Raw genomic sequence first — 19,131 nt, 5'->3', positions numbered from 1 at the left:
AAATGAATCCAAATGGTCGAGCCTGCTTACCTGGTTCGCTGGCGCCGAGACAGAGACATCCAGTGCTCGCGCTGCAATGAGGACGGAGCGAATTCCGAACACGCCGGTCTGGGATGCAGCCATTTCGCCCACGAGCGAGTGGAACTCAGGCGGAGGACGTCATCAGCCACAGGAACCATCGGCAGAGGCAGAACTCAAGGCACCGGCAAACTATCCTATTCAAACACAGCAACTTGTAACCTCCCCAAGCAGAACAGCAGCGCGAACAAAGACTAGTTCGCGCCACTAACGCCAGATCCCGTTTCCTTTCCTTTTTTTGGGGGGGTTTTCTGAACTGCGCCGGCCGCCGTCTCAAAACTGGCGCTTCGAGCGTACGCGAGGGCCACGCTGATTGGCCCGCACGCTCCCTGTCCTTGCACGTGAGCAGCTGTCCTCTTTCAAGGCATCCGCTCTGCGCGCGGGGAGACTGCATCATCCCCGGTCACGGGGCACTGGCGCATTTCAGGCGCGTGATTCATCTGGAGGGTGCGGGATCTTTTCCGCGCTTTTCCAGGCACCCCGCTTCGGACACTTGAGCTTGAAGCGGCTTCTCCGTGCAAGCCAGGGTAGATAAAGGCCGCGGTAAAAAGCGGGAAAATTATAAAGTTCGAGTGCGACCAATTTCGATAGTTTTATTTCCAATTTGTTCGGTACATTTCCACTACAACCAGTTCTTTCGGGTTTGGCCTGTTCATATACAAACTGTTTTCAAATATTTTTTTTTCAATGGGGGAAACGTGTTCTTTTTTATGTCTCAAGCTAAAACAGACTTCTTGCACTCAAACGTCACTTTCTAGTGCGAAGACTTTTGCCACAAAGCACCAAAAATATGTTAAGAGAACGCTCATACGAATTAAAAAAATGGAAAAAGTTAAACGAACTATAGAGTAGCAGTGGCTTTCAGCGGGCATTCTGGGTCCGATAAAATACGAGCTCGAGCCACGGAACATTCCATAGCGGCAATTCCCTGACATTCCTTGGCTCACCCTATCTTCGATCCGGCAACATGCCCGAATATTGGCTGTTGCTTGTGTTGAGCGGACCAGGGAATTCCTGCGAACTACCATGAAACCCCAAAGCTTGGCAGAGGCATTGCTACCCTGGCCATCTCTGACCGAAGAAAATCAATATACAGCCAGGGTACATCAAAAACACAAAAACTGGTAGCGGCCTGTTTACAATGGCCATCAATGACCAAGAAAATTGATTGGTCAACCAGGGAAGGCGTTCCCTGGCAGTTCCGTGGCTTTCTGGAGCAAGGAAAGTCTGTGAAACGCCAGGCTGGCATACATACGTAGATGGCTGGGCAGTCGTGGCCAACCTATCACAACTAAGTGCCAACCCTGGCCCCAGCTAAACCAAGCAAGTGTAATACCTGGGTGGGGACAGTCGACCTATTCACCAGTCACAGTGTAGGTTTGCTCCATCCGAACGGAGTGTTATTCAAACGAAAGTTAAGAACATGATTCAACATGGGGTGGACGTCCCTTCATCAAGCCCATGGTCCTCTCCAGTGGTGCTCGTCCGAAAAAAAGATGGTGCAATCCGGTTTTGTGTTGACTATAGAAAAATCAACAGCCTTACGAAACAGAATGTGTACCCCCTACCTCGCTTGGATGATGTCCTGGATCGACTACAGGGATCAGAATATTTCACCACCTTGGATCTCCTGACAGGATACTGGCAGGTTGCGCTGGACCCAAGGATGCAGAAAAATCTGCGTTTGTAACACCTGATGGACTCTACCAGTTTACAAGAATGCCTTTTGGGTTGTGTAATGCACCTGCAACATTTCAGAGATTAATGGACAGGGTGCTAGGCCACCTGAAGTGGACCATGGCACTCGTATATCTAGATGACGTAATTGTCTATGGAAGCACATTTGATGAACCCCTCTAAAGACTCACATCAGTATTGGATGCGCTCTCCTCTGCCAATCTGCACCTGAAACCGGAAAAGTGTTACTTTGGGTATAAAGAGGTAACCTACCTTGGACACGTTGTATCGAAAAGAGGGATTACACCAGATCCTGTCAAGCTTCAAGCCTTCGCAGAGTATCCTGTTCCAACATCCTCATAGGAAGTAAAAAGTTTCCAGGGATTCGCATCATATTTCCGCCGATCCATTTCTGACTATGCGCGCCGTGCGGCTCCAATGACCCGTCTGCTACGGAAGAATGTACCCTGGCGATGGACAGCAGAGGAACAAGCTTCCTTTGAAGACCTGAAGAGTGCCTTGTTGAGTGCTCCAATTCTCGCCCACTTTGACCCTGCTAAGGCGACCTATCTCCACACAGATGCCAGTGGAGAGGGACTCGGTGCTGTTTTGTTGCAACAAGATGACGACGACACGCAACGTGTTGTTTCATACGCAAGTCGCCGTCTGACGGACGCAGAACAGCGGTATCATTCTTCAGAACTTGAGTGTCTTGCACTAGTCTGGTCAGTGCAACACTTCCGGCCATATCTCTACGGGCGACACTTCACTGTTGTGACCGATAACTCAGCCTTGACATGGCTCCAAAGCAAGAAAGATCTAACGGCCAAACTAGCTCGTTGGTCGATTTTACTTCAAGAACATAACTTCACAATTGTTCATCGGAGTGGGAAAGAACACCTAGATGCAGACTTTCTATCTCGTCATCCGATGAAGGACATGCCGGATTCTCCTGACCACGATGCTTGCTTTTGTGCGTCTACATTTAATTTGAACGCAGGCCAGGAACAAGATCGTGAAATCCAGGACATCGTGTCTTGACTTCAAACGACTGACGTACCACCCACGACTAATCGCCTACGTAAAGCGTACCAGATTCGTGCAGGGTTACTTTGCCATCGCAGTTCCAGCACTAAAATTGGGTGCCAGTTGTCCCTTCTTCACCACGCGGAGCGGTACTGTATCTTTGTCACGATGACCCTACGGCGGGGCATCTAGGCTGTGACAAAACTTTCCAGGAGATATTAGAAAGGTACTGGTGGTCTGGGCTTCGAAAGGACGTGGCAAGCTACGTAGCCTCTTGCTCACAATGTCAGCAACGCGAGTCACCAAATACAAGCAAGCCATGTGAACTTCACCCCATACCACCACCTGAGGCTCCATTCGATGTGTGGGGGATCGACCATCTCGGGCCTTTTCCACTTACATCAGACGGCAACTGCTACATTCTAGTGGCGGTAGATCATCTTACCAAATGGGTAGAGTTATGCCCCGTGGCCAGTACCTCAACCGAAGAAGTCGTGCGGTTCCTTAGAACCCAGCTTCTCCTGCGACACGGAGTGCCACGGATGATCATAACTGATCGAGGTACAGCTTTTACCTCTGCCGTGTTTTCAGAAGAGCTAGCCTCTCAATGCACACCTCATGCTAAGGCAGCTCCCTACCGACCGCAGACGAACGGGTTGGTTGAGCGAGCTAACAGAACAATTGCTGGAAGTATTTATTCGTACGTAAATGTCAAACACACTAATTGGGACACTTTTGTTCCTTTTGCCGCGTTCGCGATCAATACCATGAAGCAGTCAAGCACCACTTATACACCATTTCAACTTCTTCATGGTAGAACGGCGGTGCTTCCTCAAGAATGCTCATCATCTGTAGCGTGGCGGAATAGGGGAGACGATTTTGCTGACAATAACTTTCAGCACCGCCTAGATGACGCACGAAAATGAGCAAGAAAGGCTGTATTACATTCCCAACAGCATGCGGCATCTCGATACAGCGCTCCTGGCTCAACGCCATGTCTATCTCCGGGCGACTTGGTCCTGGTTCGGAGGGAACAGCGAAAAAAAGGTCGAACACAGAAGCTTCTGCCTAGGTATAGGGGTCCCTGTGAAGTCACTAAGAAAATTGGACCACTAACCTATAAAGTTAGAGATTGGGGAACTTCACGGAAGACCAAGACATTTTCAGCGCATGTGCATCACCTGAAAATGTACATCCCACGCACAAGTGCGCCTCCTTCTTCTCCGGGTCAATGAATTGGGGGAACCAATGGGCCGATGAATTGCTTTTTGTGCTGTGATAACTTTACGGGGGAGGGGAAGAGTGTTAGAGGCCGACGAAGAGGAGGACGAGGAGTAGAATGGTGCCCCAGAGAACGTTAAGTGGCATTCCGTCAGCCGGAACTGAAGTTGACTCCAGTGAGCCTGTAACAATATATATATATATATCAGGGTGTCGAACCGGAACCGAACCGAACCGAAAACCGGAACCCAACCGGTATTTTTTCCGGAACTGAACCCGAACCCGAACCGTTATATTGTTATCGCGATGAACCCGAACCGGAACTGAACCGGAAAAAAATAACGGTTACCGGCTCATGTCAAAACGGTTCGGCCACGCGCTGTTGACAATGAATGCGCTATCAATGCCATTTGTTTTTTAAGTGCCGTCAACTGACGCACACCTCGCTTACATATTTTTCTTCTCTACTCAGTCTTAGGAATATAAATGCTGCATCCATGAATCTTGACATAGGAACCAGTATTGCGCTGGTCGCGGCCTGCACGGATAAAAAAGAATTGGAAGGCTGTGCAAAAAAAAAAAAATCGCGTCACGGGATTTTTTTTTTCTACAATCTCGTAAATCCTAAACTCTGCTGTGTGCTCATTTCATAACACGTTTCTAGAACGCGCGAGTTCTTGAAGCTTGCTTCCATCGGAATGAGAAAAGTAAAGGCTGCGGAGTTTGATAATAATGCATCCAGTCTCGTATAGGCACTTAGAAGCTAACATATTTGTGAGACAGCGAACTCTTCTATTTTAATATTTATCCTATTACGTCCTTCTGGCATTGCGTTCGGTGAAGTGTTTTCATATTCCGTGTATTGTTTAATGAAAACTTCTTTGAGGGTCTAATTTGAGTTACCGAAGGCTAGTTCAAATAAAGAATGCTGTATTTTCTCCCCACTGTTCCTTCAATTGCTTACACGCCGACATGGCGGGATAGTTAGCGAGTTCTACTTGTAAGTGGGTTTGTAAGGAGGTCGCGGATATTACAGCTACTGCGTCGGGCCCAATTAGATGAAGTCCGAATGCGTAAACGTCGGTGAGGTAACCTTTGAGTGCACATAAAGAAACCATTCCTGGTAGAAATCTCTGAGCCTTACACTACGATGTATCCCGTTTCGTATGTGCCGATTTCAGATGTTTTGTTTGTAATTTATTTTGATGTTGCAATTTGTCATTTATAATTTCGGAACCGGTTCGCGAACCGGTTCAGCGCCCCGAACCGGTTCGCGAACCGGTTCGCGGATCGAATTAATCGAACCGGAACTGAACGGGAACAAAATAAATTTACCTGAACCTGAACCGTAACCGAACCCGTATTTTTTTCGGTTCGACACACTGATATATATATATATATATATATATATATATATATATATATATATATATATATATATATATATATATATATATATATATATATATATATATATATATATATATATAATGACATCTTGGGGCTAAGTAGGTTGTAGGCATATTTTTATAAAAGTAGAAGCCACCGAGGGTCCAACAAGCTTGGAAGGTTTAATTTAACATGTATAAGTTATACAGAAGCAGCGACGTTTCGAAGAGGCACCCTTCTTCCTCAAGCGGAACTTGAAAAGTGAGACCTCAAATGTCGAGCGAAATACCGCAGAAGTAAGAAAAACCAGAAAGGCAAAAAATACATAGAATACAAAGATAAAAAGATAAAAATAAAAATTGAGACAGCAAACGCAAAACATGGACGAGACCAGTGGCGGCTTCATCTGCGACGTCACCGAAGGCACACGATTCTAACTCTCTGTGACCGGCGAAAATCCTTCCACCCAACCACACACCCACAATCTTGTATGGCACTCAGGGCACAAAGGCGGGCGGTCCGAACCGGGCACACTCGTAATTGTCCACCGCGGGCCACTCTCCGGACAGCGATCGGCCCGTCGCGGTCCCCTCCAGTTAAGTCTAGTCAAGGGCGCCCACGACAACCCGGTGCATTGCACACGGCAGGCGCGAAATATGATGATTGACGGGCATGAAATTTTTAGAGAGAATGTAAAACAGCAGCACCATAAAGGCAATCAACTCGTCGCAGAAAACAACTGTCCGGCATCAGTAAGCGCCAAGCCGCGCCGCACTGCCCCGAGGAGGCGCCGCGTCGTCGGCTGACAGAATCGGCGTTCCCAGAGATAAAGCGCGTGTCCCGCCGCAAACGGCCCAGACGCCATCCGCGACAATAGGGCACCACTATTACACTCGAAAGACGACCAAAAATCAATCGCAGTGTCGAATAAGTCTTCGCACAACACATCCACAACAGCTGAACGCAACTGGGTATCACAGGACTTTCGTTAATTCCCCATTTTACAGCATCAAACTTATAGATCAGGTGGGCTTCTTTCAGTTCCCGTTCTAGATTTGATTTAAAGCCAGATTGAAACAGCGTAACAGAAAGTTTATCAAATAAGTGGTTTGTTAGTCTAAGACGTTGGGAAAGTGGAAGGCTGGGCACTTTGGTGGGGTGGGATCTGTGATTCTTAAACTTTTCATTGAATGCTCTCACGGTTTGTCCTACGTACTGCATCTTACACACCTGATAGTCGAGAAGGTAGACGACATTCGGACTGCAGCACCGGAGATCTTTGTAGATTTTCATGCTAAAGTTTTATTTCGTATTCCTGGTAGTATCAGTCGTCACCATGTGGGGGCACACCTTGCACTGAGGTTTCCCACATGGGCTGTACCCCGAAGACTGGGCGCGCGTGGTGCGCGAATGTACGAGGATGTCTCCAAATATTTTGAACGTCGGTATACTAAGCGGGGAAATGATGGAATAATTTGTTTCAATCGTTGACTCTGTTCAATTATGTTGAAATGTTTGCTAAAGATTTTGTTGACGTTGGGAGCGTTATTGTTATATGCCATGACCAGGTTGGTCTGGCTGTGGTCACTAGTTACCTTGCCGTGATCGGTCAAAATATCTTGGCGGTCAAGAGCTCTGTCTTTATCAATGATGTCTTATATCTATCTATCTATCTATATATATATATATATATATATATATATATATATATATATATATATATATTACGAAGTATACTTGTTGCTGTGTTTATTGATGTCACTGTTTCGAGCAAAAACTGTTTGCAGTTATACAAAAAAAGGTACCATGTCATACATTTCATAACAATACTAAGAGCATTTCAGTTCTCTGTTCACAATAAACATATATGCGGACGAAATTTAAGACACAAAATTAACCAGTGTCGTTACAGACTTGACCCCAAATCCTACGCAAATAAACCAATCTTGATGGGAACCCCGCCGAAGCCTGACTTTTGCTTTAATTAGCCCGACCCCACTCAAACGTGTTTGGAACTAGTTCCAAATTGCTTTTGGTTACAAAATTCACATCTATAATTGGCTCTACCACATGTCAAAGTGCAATCGAGGCAAGCACACTCACAAACGTATACATACCTAATAAGGGTGTAAATTCGCAACCAATCCTGCCCTTCGATTAACTTTGCCAGCGACTGCAGACACAAAAATAACATGAACACAAAGACGTGGTGCATTGTGCGCTGGTTGATTAAACCCAACGGCTAGTAAGATTGCCTACGCTTTGAGTGAAGGTAAAATTAAGATTTGGTGATGCTACTTGATCACCAAATTTTACGTGGTTGATATTTGCATTTGTACTTTACTTGTAGAATAAATATGATATCTTGTAGGAAATAACCCGCGCACCCTATAAAGAGACTTCAGTTTTGCTTTCTTGGACGCGCGCGAAACGTCAAATTACCCCTCACTACGGAAAGGCCCCAGTGAATGCCGGACCTCAGATTATGTCGTTTATTCTCTGTTTATATATGAGAGATATAAGCACCCGAGTTTTTAAATAATCTTTAACCGTTTACTCCTTCTAATCTGTCGGGTGCTAATACCTCTAAACCAGACATGATCAACACCAACGAGTTCGTAAACGCCACGACCTCTGCATCAAACTACATTAGACCATGTCCCTAATAACTACATCGCTTAAGAACTGACGATGGTGATCAGTGTATGAGAGCCTTTCACTGGATGTTGAATAGTCATATTTATTTTGCAGTATGAGAATTTGATCAACTAATTAAAATTTTTGTTTCCTATCAGACATCGTGAACATTTATGGAGACTACAGAGGAAAGAAATCAAAACGTTGAACTTGACGAGGCTTCTGCATCCTTATAACTGACAGACGGCAACCAGCCTGCACTTCGCAGGTTTTTAACATTCAGCAGTACAAATAATATTGAAAAAAATATAAAATTTGCGCTCTAACATAGACTGCAAAATTAATACACCCTATTGAATGAATTCCACAACATTTCAAATATAATATTTTCATCATATCAGTAACAAAATAAACGAATGAATTGAAAGATAAAGGTTATCGGAGAGGGGAATATAGAGATCTACAGTACATTGCATTTTTTCTCGAGGCCTTCATATATATTTTTGAAATAGTAAAACGTGTGCATTTTCAGCGAAGGACAAAAAGTAACTTCTTTTCAGTCTTTTCTGGCACTCATTACGTGTAATAAATTACATGTGATGGAATCAATTTTTGGAGTAATTTTGTAATAGTATGACAACATTTATTAGGAAGTGATGATAAGAGTAATCTGTTATTTTTTTGCAAGTACTAAGATTAATTGTAACCTTTAATATTTTTGCTCATCTTTTTAATGGCAAGCTCTCTTTGTACAATTTTACTATCAAGGAATTCTCAAACCAAACCTCCGACAGGAAAATTGTGTATCGAAATTGGCGGTTTCAGGAAGTAAGTGGGATGTAGTTTCATGATTCTAATTCAATAATGAAAGCTACGACAGGGTCGTTTTTAAACCGAGAAGGAATTTGTGGTTTTTAAAATCTCGACTAATCTAGAACATCACAGCTTTTCTCCGAGTAGCACACGACTATTTTTCTTCACAAGGAATCGAGTGATTTAACTGAATACATTTTGAACCATGGTTAATTGTAATTGTAATCGATTAAGTCTTTTTAAGTAACGTGTACAAGGCTGCCGTGGTTTCTCTGTTCACGCAGTTGGGTCACGACCAATTTTGATAATTACCCAGATAAAAGTAATATGTACTAAACCATTTTCGCAAATTTGAAGTGTGGGAATATGCAAAATAGTGCTGATTAAATTAGTATATTTTATTTAGATTTCTGCAGTACTTATCTATGCTAAAATGACCACCCAAGGACTTTTCAGGACGGGTCATAGATCATGTAATTTTTAGCCTCGCAATCAAACGCGGGCGGCGTTCTACTCCCGACACCAGATAGCGCTTGCAGCGCAGGGGACTGCGGAAATCACTGTTGTACGCCGCGTAATGTGGAGCCTATGCGATTTCTTTAAGACTTCCATTTTTTTTATCCTGTTATGGTTTTAACACGGCGTGTAGAAAAGGTATTCTTCTCAACGGCAGTGCAGTCCGCGCGAAGTGACCGCTATGCGGTCTCCAGTCGGCATAATACGACCGGGCGCAAAAACTTCGAAAACTCTGGACTCTACACCTTTTCGACAAGGGCGCAGCCATCTTGAATGTCGTCACTTTTTGTATGCGGTAAAACATCGTTTTGTTCTGTCCACGCCGCTGGAAAAAAGAAAAATGCATGATACAAAAACTGCGTGATCGTCACATATTCTTGTTTTGCCTCACCAACATTATCTCCAATGTTTCATGTTGATATGTTACATCATATTTGCGTCCCGCGTACCAGATACGAAACCCACATGACAGAGAATGATAGCAAACAGAAAACGTCCATAGGACACATTTTGTTCACGTTTGTTCGAAAGTTGGGGCATCTGTTCAAGAAACAGGGGGGGGGGGGGGGGGGGGGGGGGTAGGGTCCGAATTCAAGTAAGAGTATGGGAATGACTAACAATGCCGCATTACAGAGCGTTTCCTCATGTAACCTTTAAAAGATCATCAGCTTCAGATAGAAGGTCATGTCTTGTTGTTTGAAGATAAACCTGGCGCAAAAAAATAATAACTAGTAGGTATTTTACGTTGATCCTATTCACATAAGTTAAAAGATACACTCTAACCAAGCTATAATAGCGTATTATTTAAAAGTCAGCATCAAAACGATTGCATATTAGCATGAGACAAGTATATTCTAGTGAAAGAGGAGAGAAGATGAAGGACTTGACAGCGGAAGTCGTTGAGACTCCTGATACAAAGCATTTGTTTGGTGTGACTCAAGGTTAACCTTGGCTCGATTTGCAGCGGAGTGACTGCATATTTCACTTGAAGTGACACAGAATGAGTTGCCAAAGTGCAAAGCAGAAGCTCTTCGCATATTTAAGGTGTGCACGGTTCTCATCAGGTAAAAGACTTTGCACTTTGCGTAATTTTTTCCGTTCAATGTGAAGTTCTGTGCATCATTACAGCAAACTATGTCAACAACACAGTTTAACATTTTCAACTTTTTTCTAATTAGACTCACAAATAGACTAATAACTCTTCAGTCATTTTCGAGACTTCTTGTACTTAATTAAATTCGCTCTACAGCAGCGCCCGTGAATGCAGATGTAGCCAAAGAAAATATGCATCGCAGACCTTGTTGTTACTAACGCTTGGCGAAGCCCTTTTAGCTGCATGACTAACGCACAAACTTTTATGTGTCCAAAAGCTTCACCCACGTTGTGCCCTTCCCACTCTCCACTCCTGTTATGACCTTTGTCTGGGTATCAGCGAGGCACGGATGACTGGACAGGCTGCAATGTTAGGGACCGAAGTTTAACGAAGGTCAAAGCCAGTACCTGTATAATCTACTTCAACTAAAGCTTTAAAAAATATTTTACTTAGATTTTAAGCGTATACATGGATTCACTGTGAGTAAAAGCAGAGTTGAAGGCTAGAATGCTTGCAAGCATGTGCATAGAAACCCAATGTGCGAAGTTTAATGACCTTCTCGGTGATAGCACGCGCACTGAAAGATGGCGCGCGCCGCGATTTTCCCCTTTGACACTACTTGCATGGCCTTCTCCGTCCGTAGCCTCGGCTACGATCAGACTTGTGGTGCAACAAAATACTGTGCCAGTTTGTCTGAGGCTGAACAAAAGAAAAATTGGGAGATAAACCTTTTAATGTATTATATTTTCCTGCCGTTCCCGTGACACCGCAACCATAAGTTTTCACCCGCCACCAGTTTGTCTGGAAATCTCATATGTTTATTTTGTTTCACCACTCGTGTTCATTTGTATATCTACAGCTAATGCCAAACTAGAATAAAATCATTCCAGTGAGCTCATTTACTTAACGCAGCGCGCCTACAGCACGAAAACCGACCCCTAGCTGTGACGGCACCCCACGGCCGAAAGAACGCGCGCGCAATGCTTTTTCCACGCTGTAGCCTGTCGCGATGGCGCTGAGGGAGAAGGCAGTCTCCGGCACACTGAGTCACCGGATTCGCTACGACAGCAGACACGGCTGTCTCCACTTTCTAGACGCGTTTCCACGACTGCAGGTAGCAGGAGCTACCTCTCCCGATTTAAAGGAGAGAACACCAAGGATGCACTCGGCCGGCCGTTCTAGACACGAGTGCATATCGGGGCCGGTGTACTGGATTTTCAGGGTTTTTGCCTATTCCCCTATAGACACCGACAGCTTAAGGAACGCAGGTTTTGGTCTTCTATGATCCCGCTTCTTGCTGTGTGCTTTGTCCATTGGTGCTCCTATAGGCTGATGCCAGTACCTCATTGGGTACGCACAGCGGTGATGAGATGCTCCAGAGCGCCAGGACGTCCCTTTCCCAAGCTGTCAGTGGATGTACAAGACTTGCACGGGACGTCATTGCTCGATGTTCATGGACATTCGTAATTGTCATATTTGAGTGAAACAAATGTGATGGTACGATAAAAAAAAAAAAAAAAAAAAAAACGAACTGAAAAACGCGCGTTGCTACATAAATACGAATGCATTAAAGGATTTAAAGCAACCAGGACGGGGACGAAAAAAGAAAGTTCTGTGTCCGTCCCGATCCTTGATATTTTATCCTTTCATGTATTCGTATTTGATGGCGTGAGGAAGTGCGTGCTTCAAGTGGTGCGCGCTCAAAAGGGCTGTCCCCAAAATGTCTGGTGCTGTGACGTAAATGCAAGCCACGTCTAGTAGAGCGATTGGTTGTATGGTAACTCTCAAGGTCATTTCTTTCCCTTAGCTCCTCCGTCGTTCGTGCGCCCTCTGCCGGTGACCGGCGGCAGCCTGCGCAACGCGAGTGCCGTATCGCTCGAGTGCGTGGTCGAATGCGATCCGCTGTGCGAGGTGAGCTGGCTACGGAACAACGACAGCCTGGCGGACTCGCCCTTCTTCCAAGTGAGCAACGCCGTCAGGCCCGAGGGTGGAGGTCACTTTCACTCGGTGGCATCGGTGCTCTCGTGGAACATGAGCCACCTGCCGCCATCCTCGTTCGACTTCAACACCTTCACCTGCCAGAGCACCGGAAACGAGATTGGTCCGCCGGTTTCCAGCAGCATGCTCTTCCGTGTGGAATGTGAGTGTCTCTTTCTCGTCTTTGTGTTATTGTGATTGAATACAAAGTGTGTTGCCGCACCGTAGTTTGCTGGCACGTAGAACAAGAGCCTTTTTCTGAAGGCTTGTGCACTATCAGTTCATTTCCTGGACTGGCAATTGAGATACGATAATGTGCGTTGCTAATATGCGTTCAGAAAATACGTGAAACACGCTCCAGGTCTTTCCCATCTTTCTGCAGAGGTCGGATATTTCCGCCTGAATCGCAATTTTCTTATGCGGGAATGGCGCGTTAATATCGAACAGTATCTACCGCCTCGTGATTTGGTTGTCGCGCTCCTGCGTTCTTGTGATTAACTCACATTGTGTAGAAAAAACAATGTGGACACATGAATATTTTCTGGGTGTTCAGACTTTTACGATACGCTTTATTTCTTGCCTTCTGCACCGGAGGCACCACATTACAGAAAAATAAATAATTATATACATGGCTCCTAACTCCTTCCCGGGACTCGCTAGGACGGTGCTTCAATTAGGCTCTTATAACAGGAAACATTTATTTAGGGCTACTTTTCTAGAGGACATCTGAACGGCTTGCATCGCTACTGGACGCAGAGCGGAAGGAGGGAGGGGAGGAGGGTGGAGGGGAGGGCGGATTTCGGACACTTGCAACCAACTGGTCTTTCGGCGCCAAAATTTAACCAATATCGAAAATCAAGCTGTACAAGTGTCATTAAAGCGAACCTCTGAGTTACGCGTGATGCATTTACTACTACCCAGCCTTCAAGGTTCCGCAGAAGTGTACGTGGTTTGCGCGATTTCAACTTAACTAAAATAATTAGCGATCTAGTATAATAAGTTTAAATGCAAATGTGTATACACGTAATCAATTAAATATATATTTCTAGTTCTGTGAACCTGTCTACGTACTTTAAAAAGCCGCATGGTTTGTTAAGTCATGGATATTCTACTCGAGTCAGAAAGTGTTCGAGTCATGCAGAGACCTTATGCCTCCAGCGTGACGCTAAGCCATGCGACTTCTTTTGCCACCTGTCGCTTCCTTTTATCCTCTTTTAGCGTATAATGAACCCGACAGTTTAATCGGCTAGCACTAGTGATTTTTCGTGCGGGTGTCGTGCGGGTGATCGACGCGAAGACTGTCGTTGATTGAGAATTGATATAAGTGAACAAATATAAGTGAACTGTTCCTTAAAAAAAAAATAACAAACTAGCAGAAGCCACCTCTAAGGAGGGTGTTTAAAACTACAGAGCTCTAAAAACACTGAAGTGGGTAGGCCCATCTTTTTCCACTTTATTTGAATAGTAGAGAGAATTTTACAATCATGGAAGAATGTACAGCAAAGGAAGTTAAAAAAAATGTAAAGTGAATTTACCGCCACAAATATAAAACAATTTACGATTCCTTTATCCTAAATTGTTCCGCCCTGATTAAAACATCTCAGCCCTTTTTTATAGCATGCCTATTCGTATTATTTAGATTATACTCATGGAGGCTTAGTTCTATAATAGCCTTACATTTAATGGGCACCTGTTTACACCGAACTCTGTTAATAATGCTCTGCCCGCTGTGAAATTAGTTTCTGGGGGTATTAACCTCCCGAACATATATTCAATAAAAGTTAAAGTCATTTCAAAAGGTAATGCATTCAAGGGACCTTTCTATTTATTTTACAGTTTCGTGTTCATTTGTTGACATCAGGTCGTTGCCTATTATGTTGCTTTCTTTTCTGCGTGTCTCAAAACGCAGCTGGTTACACATCTTCACAGCACTTTCTTGAGTACAGCCCCGATTTAATCAGTTATACGATCGCGTAGCATACTTTGCGATGAATCGACCGACGCTGAGCTGAAAATGCGGCAGGCACGTTGTGCCAGAAACATGCCTCACATCGAAGACAACTCGTAGTATGCTGGATTGGCCCCCGTGCGTTCTAATTTTAATTAATTCTGGGGCCCAACTCAATCCTGAATGGCCGTATAACCGCTCTAATCGCTATTCATTAATATTTGACATTCAAGGAATGACCTCCCAGACTAGTGATATACCGTATAAACTCAAGTAATAGCCGCACTACTTATGAACAAGGCCATTGCGTCTGCTTTCTCGCAAAACGCATATGCACCCAATCATCGCGTTCCGCATAAATTACATAGCAAAAAACTAGATTGGGAGCACCAATTCTCCATACAAATGCAATCTTCACAGACGGTATTTTCGCGCGAAGACGCTATCTCTGTCCTGTAAACCGCTGGAATCATGCTGTCGATTGCGGAGATTGGCAATTCGCGTGCTCCGCGTAAACGCGAACCCTCAGGTTTTCTTCATAAGCAGTGCGGCTATTACACGATTAAATACGGTTTGCTTTATGCATGTGCAAGATTACAAAACAATTGATCTTCTAGGTTGCTCTTTAATTAATTTTTATATGCATGGTTCCATATAGAAAATGGTGCTCAAAATGTCAGTGCACATAAATTGACTCTGAATAGCAGAAAGCTGTATCGTAGTATTAATTTGAATAAAGAGATTACGGAACAATGTAAACATGCTGAAAACGTAGCATTACAGGAACCGAGTGATATAACGTAAAACCAAATTTTTTTTCATGAACCAACGACGTTTGCCTAACCATAATATTCGGAAAAATGTCGCATTGTGGGCTCCGGTCGCATTTCTATGCGTGGAAAAAGGGTTTCAGCAAGCAACACTATATTTTTTTTTAATTCTTTCTTTCTGGTAACTTCATGTTTCTTCAAATAAATGCCAAAGGTGCTTTCCATTACATTTTTGATTTGCAAAACAACAGGCGTAGGTGAACCATAAATACATGTTTTAGCTTTTACTTTATTGTTCTATTTCTTGACCACAGAAATCTCATGTTCGCAAACAATCACAATTTACCACGACCACTAGCAACACGTTCGCTGGGGTTTCAACTCTGCGATGCGTAATTTCTTTATTGAAACCTAAAGCAATATGACGTTTTTATTGTTATTTTCTGTCAGAGCACTACAGGCAAGTGTGGATTAAAAGTAAAGCAAAAACCATGGCGTGCATTTTCTTTTCTTAGCTTTATTTTGGTTTGACTTGTTATTTATGTATACTAAGTTTTAAAAGTCGTTTTTTCGAACCAGAATGACTCAAGTAATTTTTATCCTAAAGCTTTTTTTATGCCAAACACAATATAGTGCGATGTTTTGGTTTCACAATTTTAAACTGGATACATTTAGTCTTGGAATAAGTGACCCCCAAATTGTCTACTTAATTATTATCGGCTGCTGTCTTCTCTCCAGTTGTTATTCCAATTTCCTTGTGGACCTAACAATGTCTCTAAAAATCACATTCTCTCAACTATTCTACTTGTGGCATGGAGACAACAGTGTAAAAGGAGGGTAATTAAATCTCTCAAACACTCCTCTTTGACAATTTAAAAGTGAAAAAAAAAATGCTTAGACTGTTTCCAACACTCCCCTCCATGGTACAGTAACGAAGTCTTAATCGCTATCAGCTATCAGCTAACCTTCTAGCAACGGTCAGTATGTGAGGTTTAGTATCGTGGCTTTAGCAAGAAGGAATTTTAGTATATATGCTATGCGGAGGGCAAGTTCGTCTGCTCCTAGCGCGGGGGGTAGCGGTGATGTAAGAACGCCGAGCCCTAATTGGCTGATCGCGACCCACTATCTGAGCGTCGTCTGCACCTTTGCAACGTCGTCTGCTCGCAACGTCGTCTGCGTCTGTCTTACCTTTCCTGCGACTTTCGAATGTGCAGCGGCCAAGTTCACAAAACGATCATACGCCAAAAATATGCGTAAGACAAAACTTGAGCACAAATTCATATTCACGAAACGAAATTTTCGTAAGTTTTGTGCAGGTTACGACGAAATCCTACGAGAGCTCCGAAGCTGTCTTACGCATTTCTTACGATCAAATCAGCATGGCTGAAAGCGTCGTGGTCGCGACGACCGACTGACGTTTATTTTTCTACGTGCGCTTCTCACGCGTCCCGACTTCAAGCAGCAAGAAAAAAGTAAGAAGTATTTGAAATAGACCACGACGAACAAGAATGCTGGATCCACAAACACCCGGTAAAAGCTCTAACGGCCACGATTCCACCGACAACGACCAAGCGAGCACGGCAGCTAGGCCTAGCAGACACTCCGACTTGGCGACCGTCTGCCCATGACCGGCTGGCGTGCTGAATGGAATATGCCCGGTCGACCCTTGTGAACCCTTCCCGTCTTATACTTTCATCGCTGACCTCAATTTTAGATTAAGAGGTCAATCTCTTCCTCTTGTCATCTCCATGTTTTCCGAGGCAACGGTGACTCTCGCCCGTAAAAAAGCGGTAAATCTCCGACAGACGCAGGAAAGATAAAGAAGCCATCGCTTTGACTAGCAGACGTAAAGCAGACGACGTTAACTGCGCCAACCCGCCGACGCTGCTAAAGAGTGAGGAGTCTCGCCGCACACGAAAGGAGGGAAAAAGTATCTGGGAGGAACTTGCGGATACTAACCACCCTCACACTCGGTTCTTAGCAAACAAACCTTGGCGCCCCGGGACACCTCGCTAGTGGGTCCTTTGATTTCCCTCCTTGATGCGCGTCTACTAATTGTTAGACAAAAACAACGTACCGCTCGAGTTATTTCGTCTACCCTCTCTGAAAGGCGAAGTCGAGCTCGCTCTACATCCGAAAGTCGCAGAAAAGGTTGCGAGCAGACGACGCTCGGATAGGGGGTCGCGATCAGCCAATCAGGGCTCGGCGTTCTGACGTCACCACTACTTCCTTTCTGATGCGCAGAAGACGAAAATGAGCTCACTTGCGAGGAGTATTCCTTCTGCTGAGAAGATGCCGCAGCTATTATTACACAAAATTTCATGATTTCCGTCATGTTCTACGTTACTTATATAGATGCACAGCTAATACTAAGCTTATGCCAGGAGAGGTTATGAACGGGGATTATCACCTTACTAGAAAAATTATGTTAATCTTTATGGTTTTTGAAACAGCAAAAGGTAAAACAATTATTATGACAACCGATAAACTAGAACATGTTTAAGCAAGCAGAACATTTTTTCAAGGAGTTGGTTCACTGATATTTGTAACTGCTAATTTTGAATTTAACGTGACTCGCTCCCAAATCTTTCTCTAACACAAATATACTCATCAAACTACACAGCGAAGACGGGTTTGCCAGGGTTTCAAATTCTGCCAAAGTAAAAGCAAGATTGTTTTCTGCTTCTGATGGAACGTCGCGCCACAGCGTTTGTGTAATCTATCAATGACATATTTTAAGCCGTCCGTGAGCTCACAAACAAGCACTATTTTGGCGACTCACCAACACGCATATTACGAGAGGTGTAGCTGACTCTTCTGCAGTTATCCTAGGTATTATTTCGCCCACCAGTCCATATCAGCTGCGTACGGCAGGAAAACCACATGAGATTTGCAAACAAAGCGCAGGTTGCCAATGGCTCCCACCGGTAATTGCAGACGATTACAAGTAGAGCCTGCTTCCGATATCACTTGGCCGCGACGCTACGTTCGAAGCACACAATCAACTTTTTTCCGGTTTGTTAGCGCACAACGTACAGTGTTTGCTTGTTTTATTTTCATCCTCGAATGACGCTTCGTGGCAGACAAACCGCGTTCTTCACTGGTAATTTCAGCCGAACAGTCCAGAAGTTCAAGCGTCGCTCGCTCCTCGAGAGACAAATAGATTTCACACTCGCTCTTGCGATGATCACATTCGGACCCCAGGGCCGTGTCTGTTTTAATTTACAAGAAAATTTAACACAAGGAAATTTCAAACTTTTTACCCACCACGGCGCCGAAGCCGTATCCATGGCACGTTGTCCTCTATATATTACTAGCAAACGCCCTGCTCAGGATACCGGGACTTTGCAGTTTACCTGCTCGCATGATTGGTGACATACGCTCATGGGGCAACATGACCGCTGACATTACGGGTAACATGGCCACTTTACCTGCATCAAGCCAAAGAAGGTTTTATTATAATTTGTCATGATATCATCTGACGTGAGCTCCCGTGCCCACACGATTACTAGCATGACTCACGGCTCAAAGAGAGGATGTCACGTAACGTCACGGTATCAACAACATTAATATATCTAGCAACGTTGCTTGTCAAGTAGTGAAGTAGCGTGGTGTACCAATATTTGACTTCAAGCAGCAACGTTGTACAGATTCAAACCTAAATTGCTAGTCTATTCTGCGTAAGTTTAGTTTGGGCGGAAGATCAAAGTACAGCCTTTAGGCTTCAATAGAGGCGTGTTGTCTTGTGAACATTCATTAAAAGAGTTGTTGGTATCTGATATGTACATTACTATAGACACGGGCCTGTATCTTGTTATGCACCTCTAGAGACCTAAAAATGTATCATGTATCTATAGAATACGGTAGTGCTTATCAAATCTACTTATTTTCTGAGTTGTCTTGGTGCGAACTCGCATGGCAAAACAGTATTCCTCACCAAGCCGTTACTAAGGCGGGCCGTGTAAAAGGTAATAGAAAAAAAGCGG

The 19,131-nt window shown here is 44.2% G+C and overlaps 1 protein-coding gene across 1 annotated transcript in view; it reads left to right on the top strand.

Moving 5' to 3' along the window:
• LOC8033560 (hemicentin-1) overlaps window positions 1–19,131 on the top strand; it is a 211,206-nt gene that overhangs the window by 132,762 nt on the left and 59,313 nt on the right. Inside the window, exon 7 of the mRNA XM_040500344.2 lies at window positions 12,258–12,590. Coding sequence (XP_040356278.1) covers window positions 12,258–12,590 — 333 coding nt within the window. The remainder of the gene's footprint in view (window positions 1–12,257; window positions 12,591–19,131) is intronic.

This window comes from Ixodes scapularis, unplaced genomic scaffold, assembly GCF_016920785.2.
Source record: "Ixodes scapularis isolate PalLabHiFi unplaced genomic scaffold, ASM1692078v2 PGA_scaffold0__279_contigs__length_252992795, whole genome shotgun sequence".
Lineage (NCBI taxonomy): Eukaryota > Metazoa > Arthropoda > Arachnida > Ixodida > Ixodidae > Ixodes > Ixodes scapularis.
This window is presented reverse-complemented; position numbering and strand designations above follow the sequence as displayed.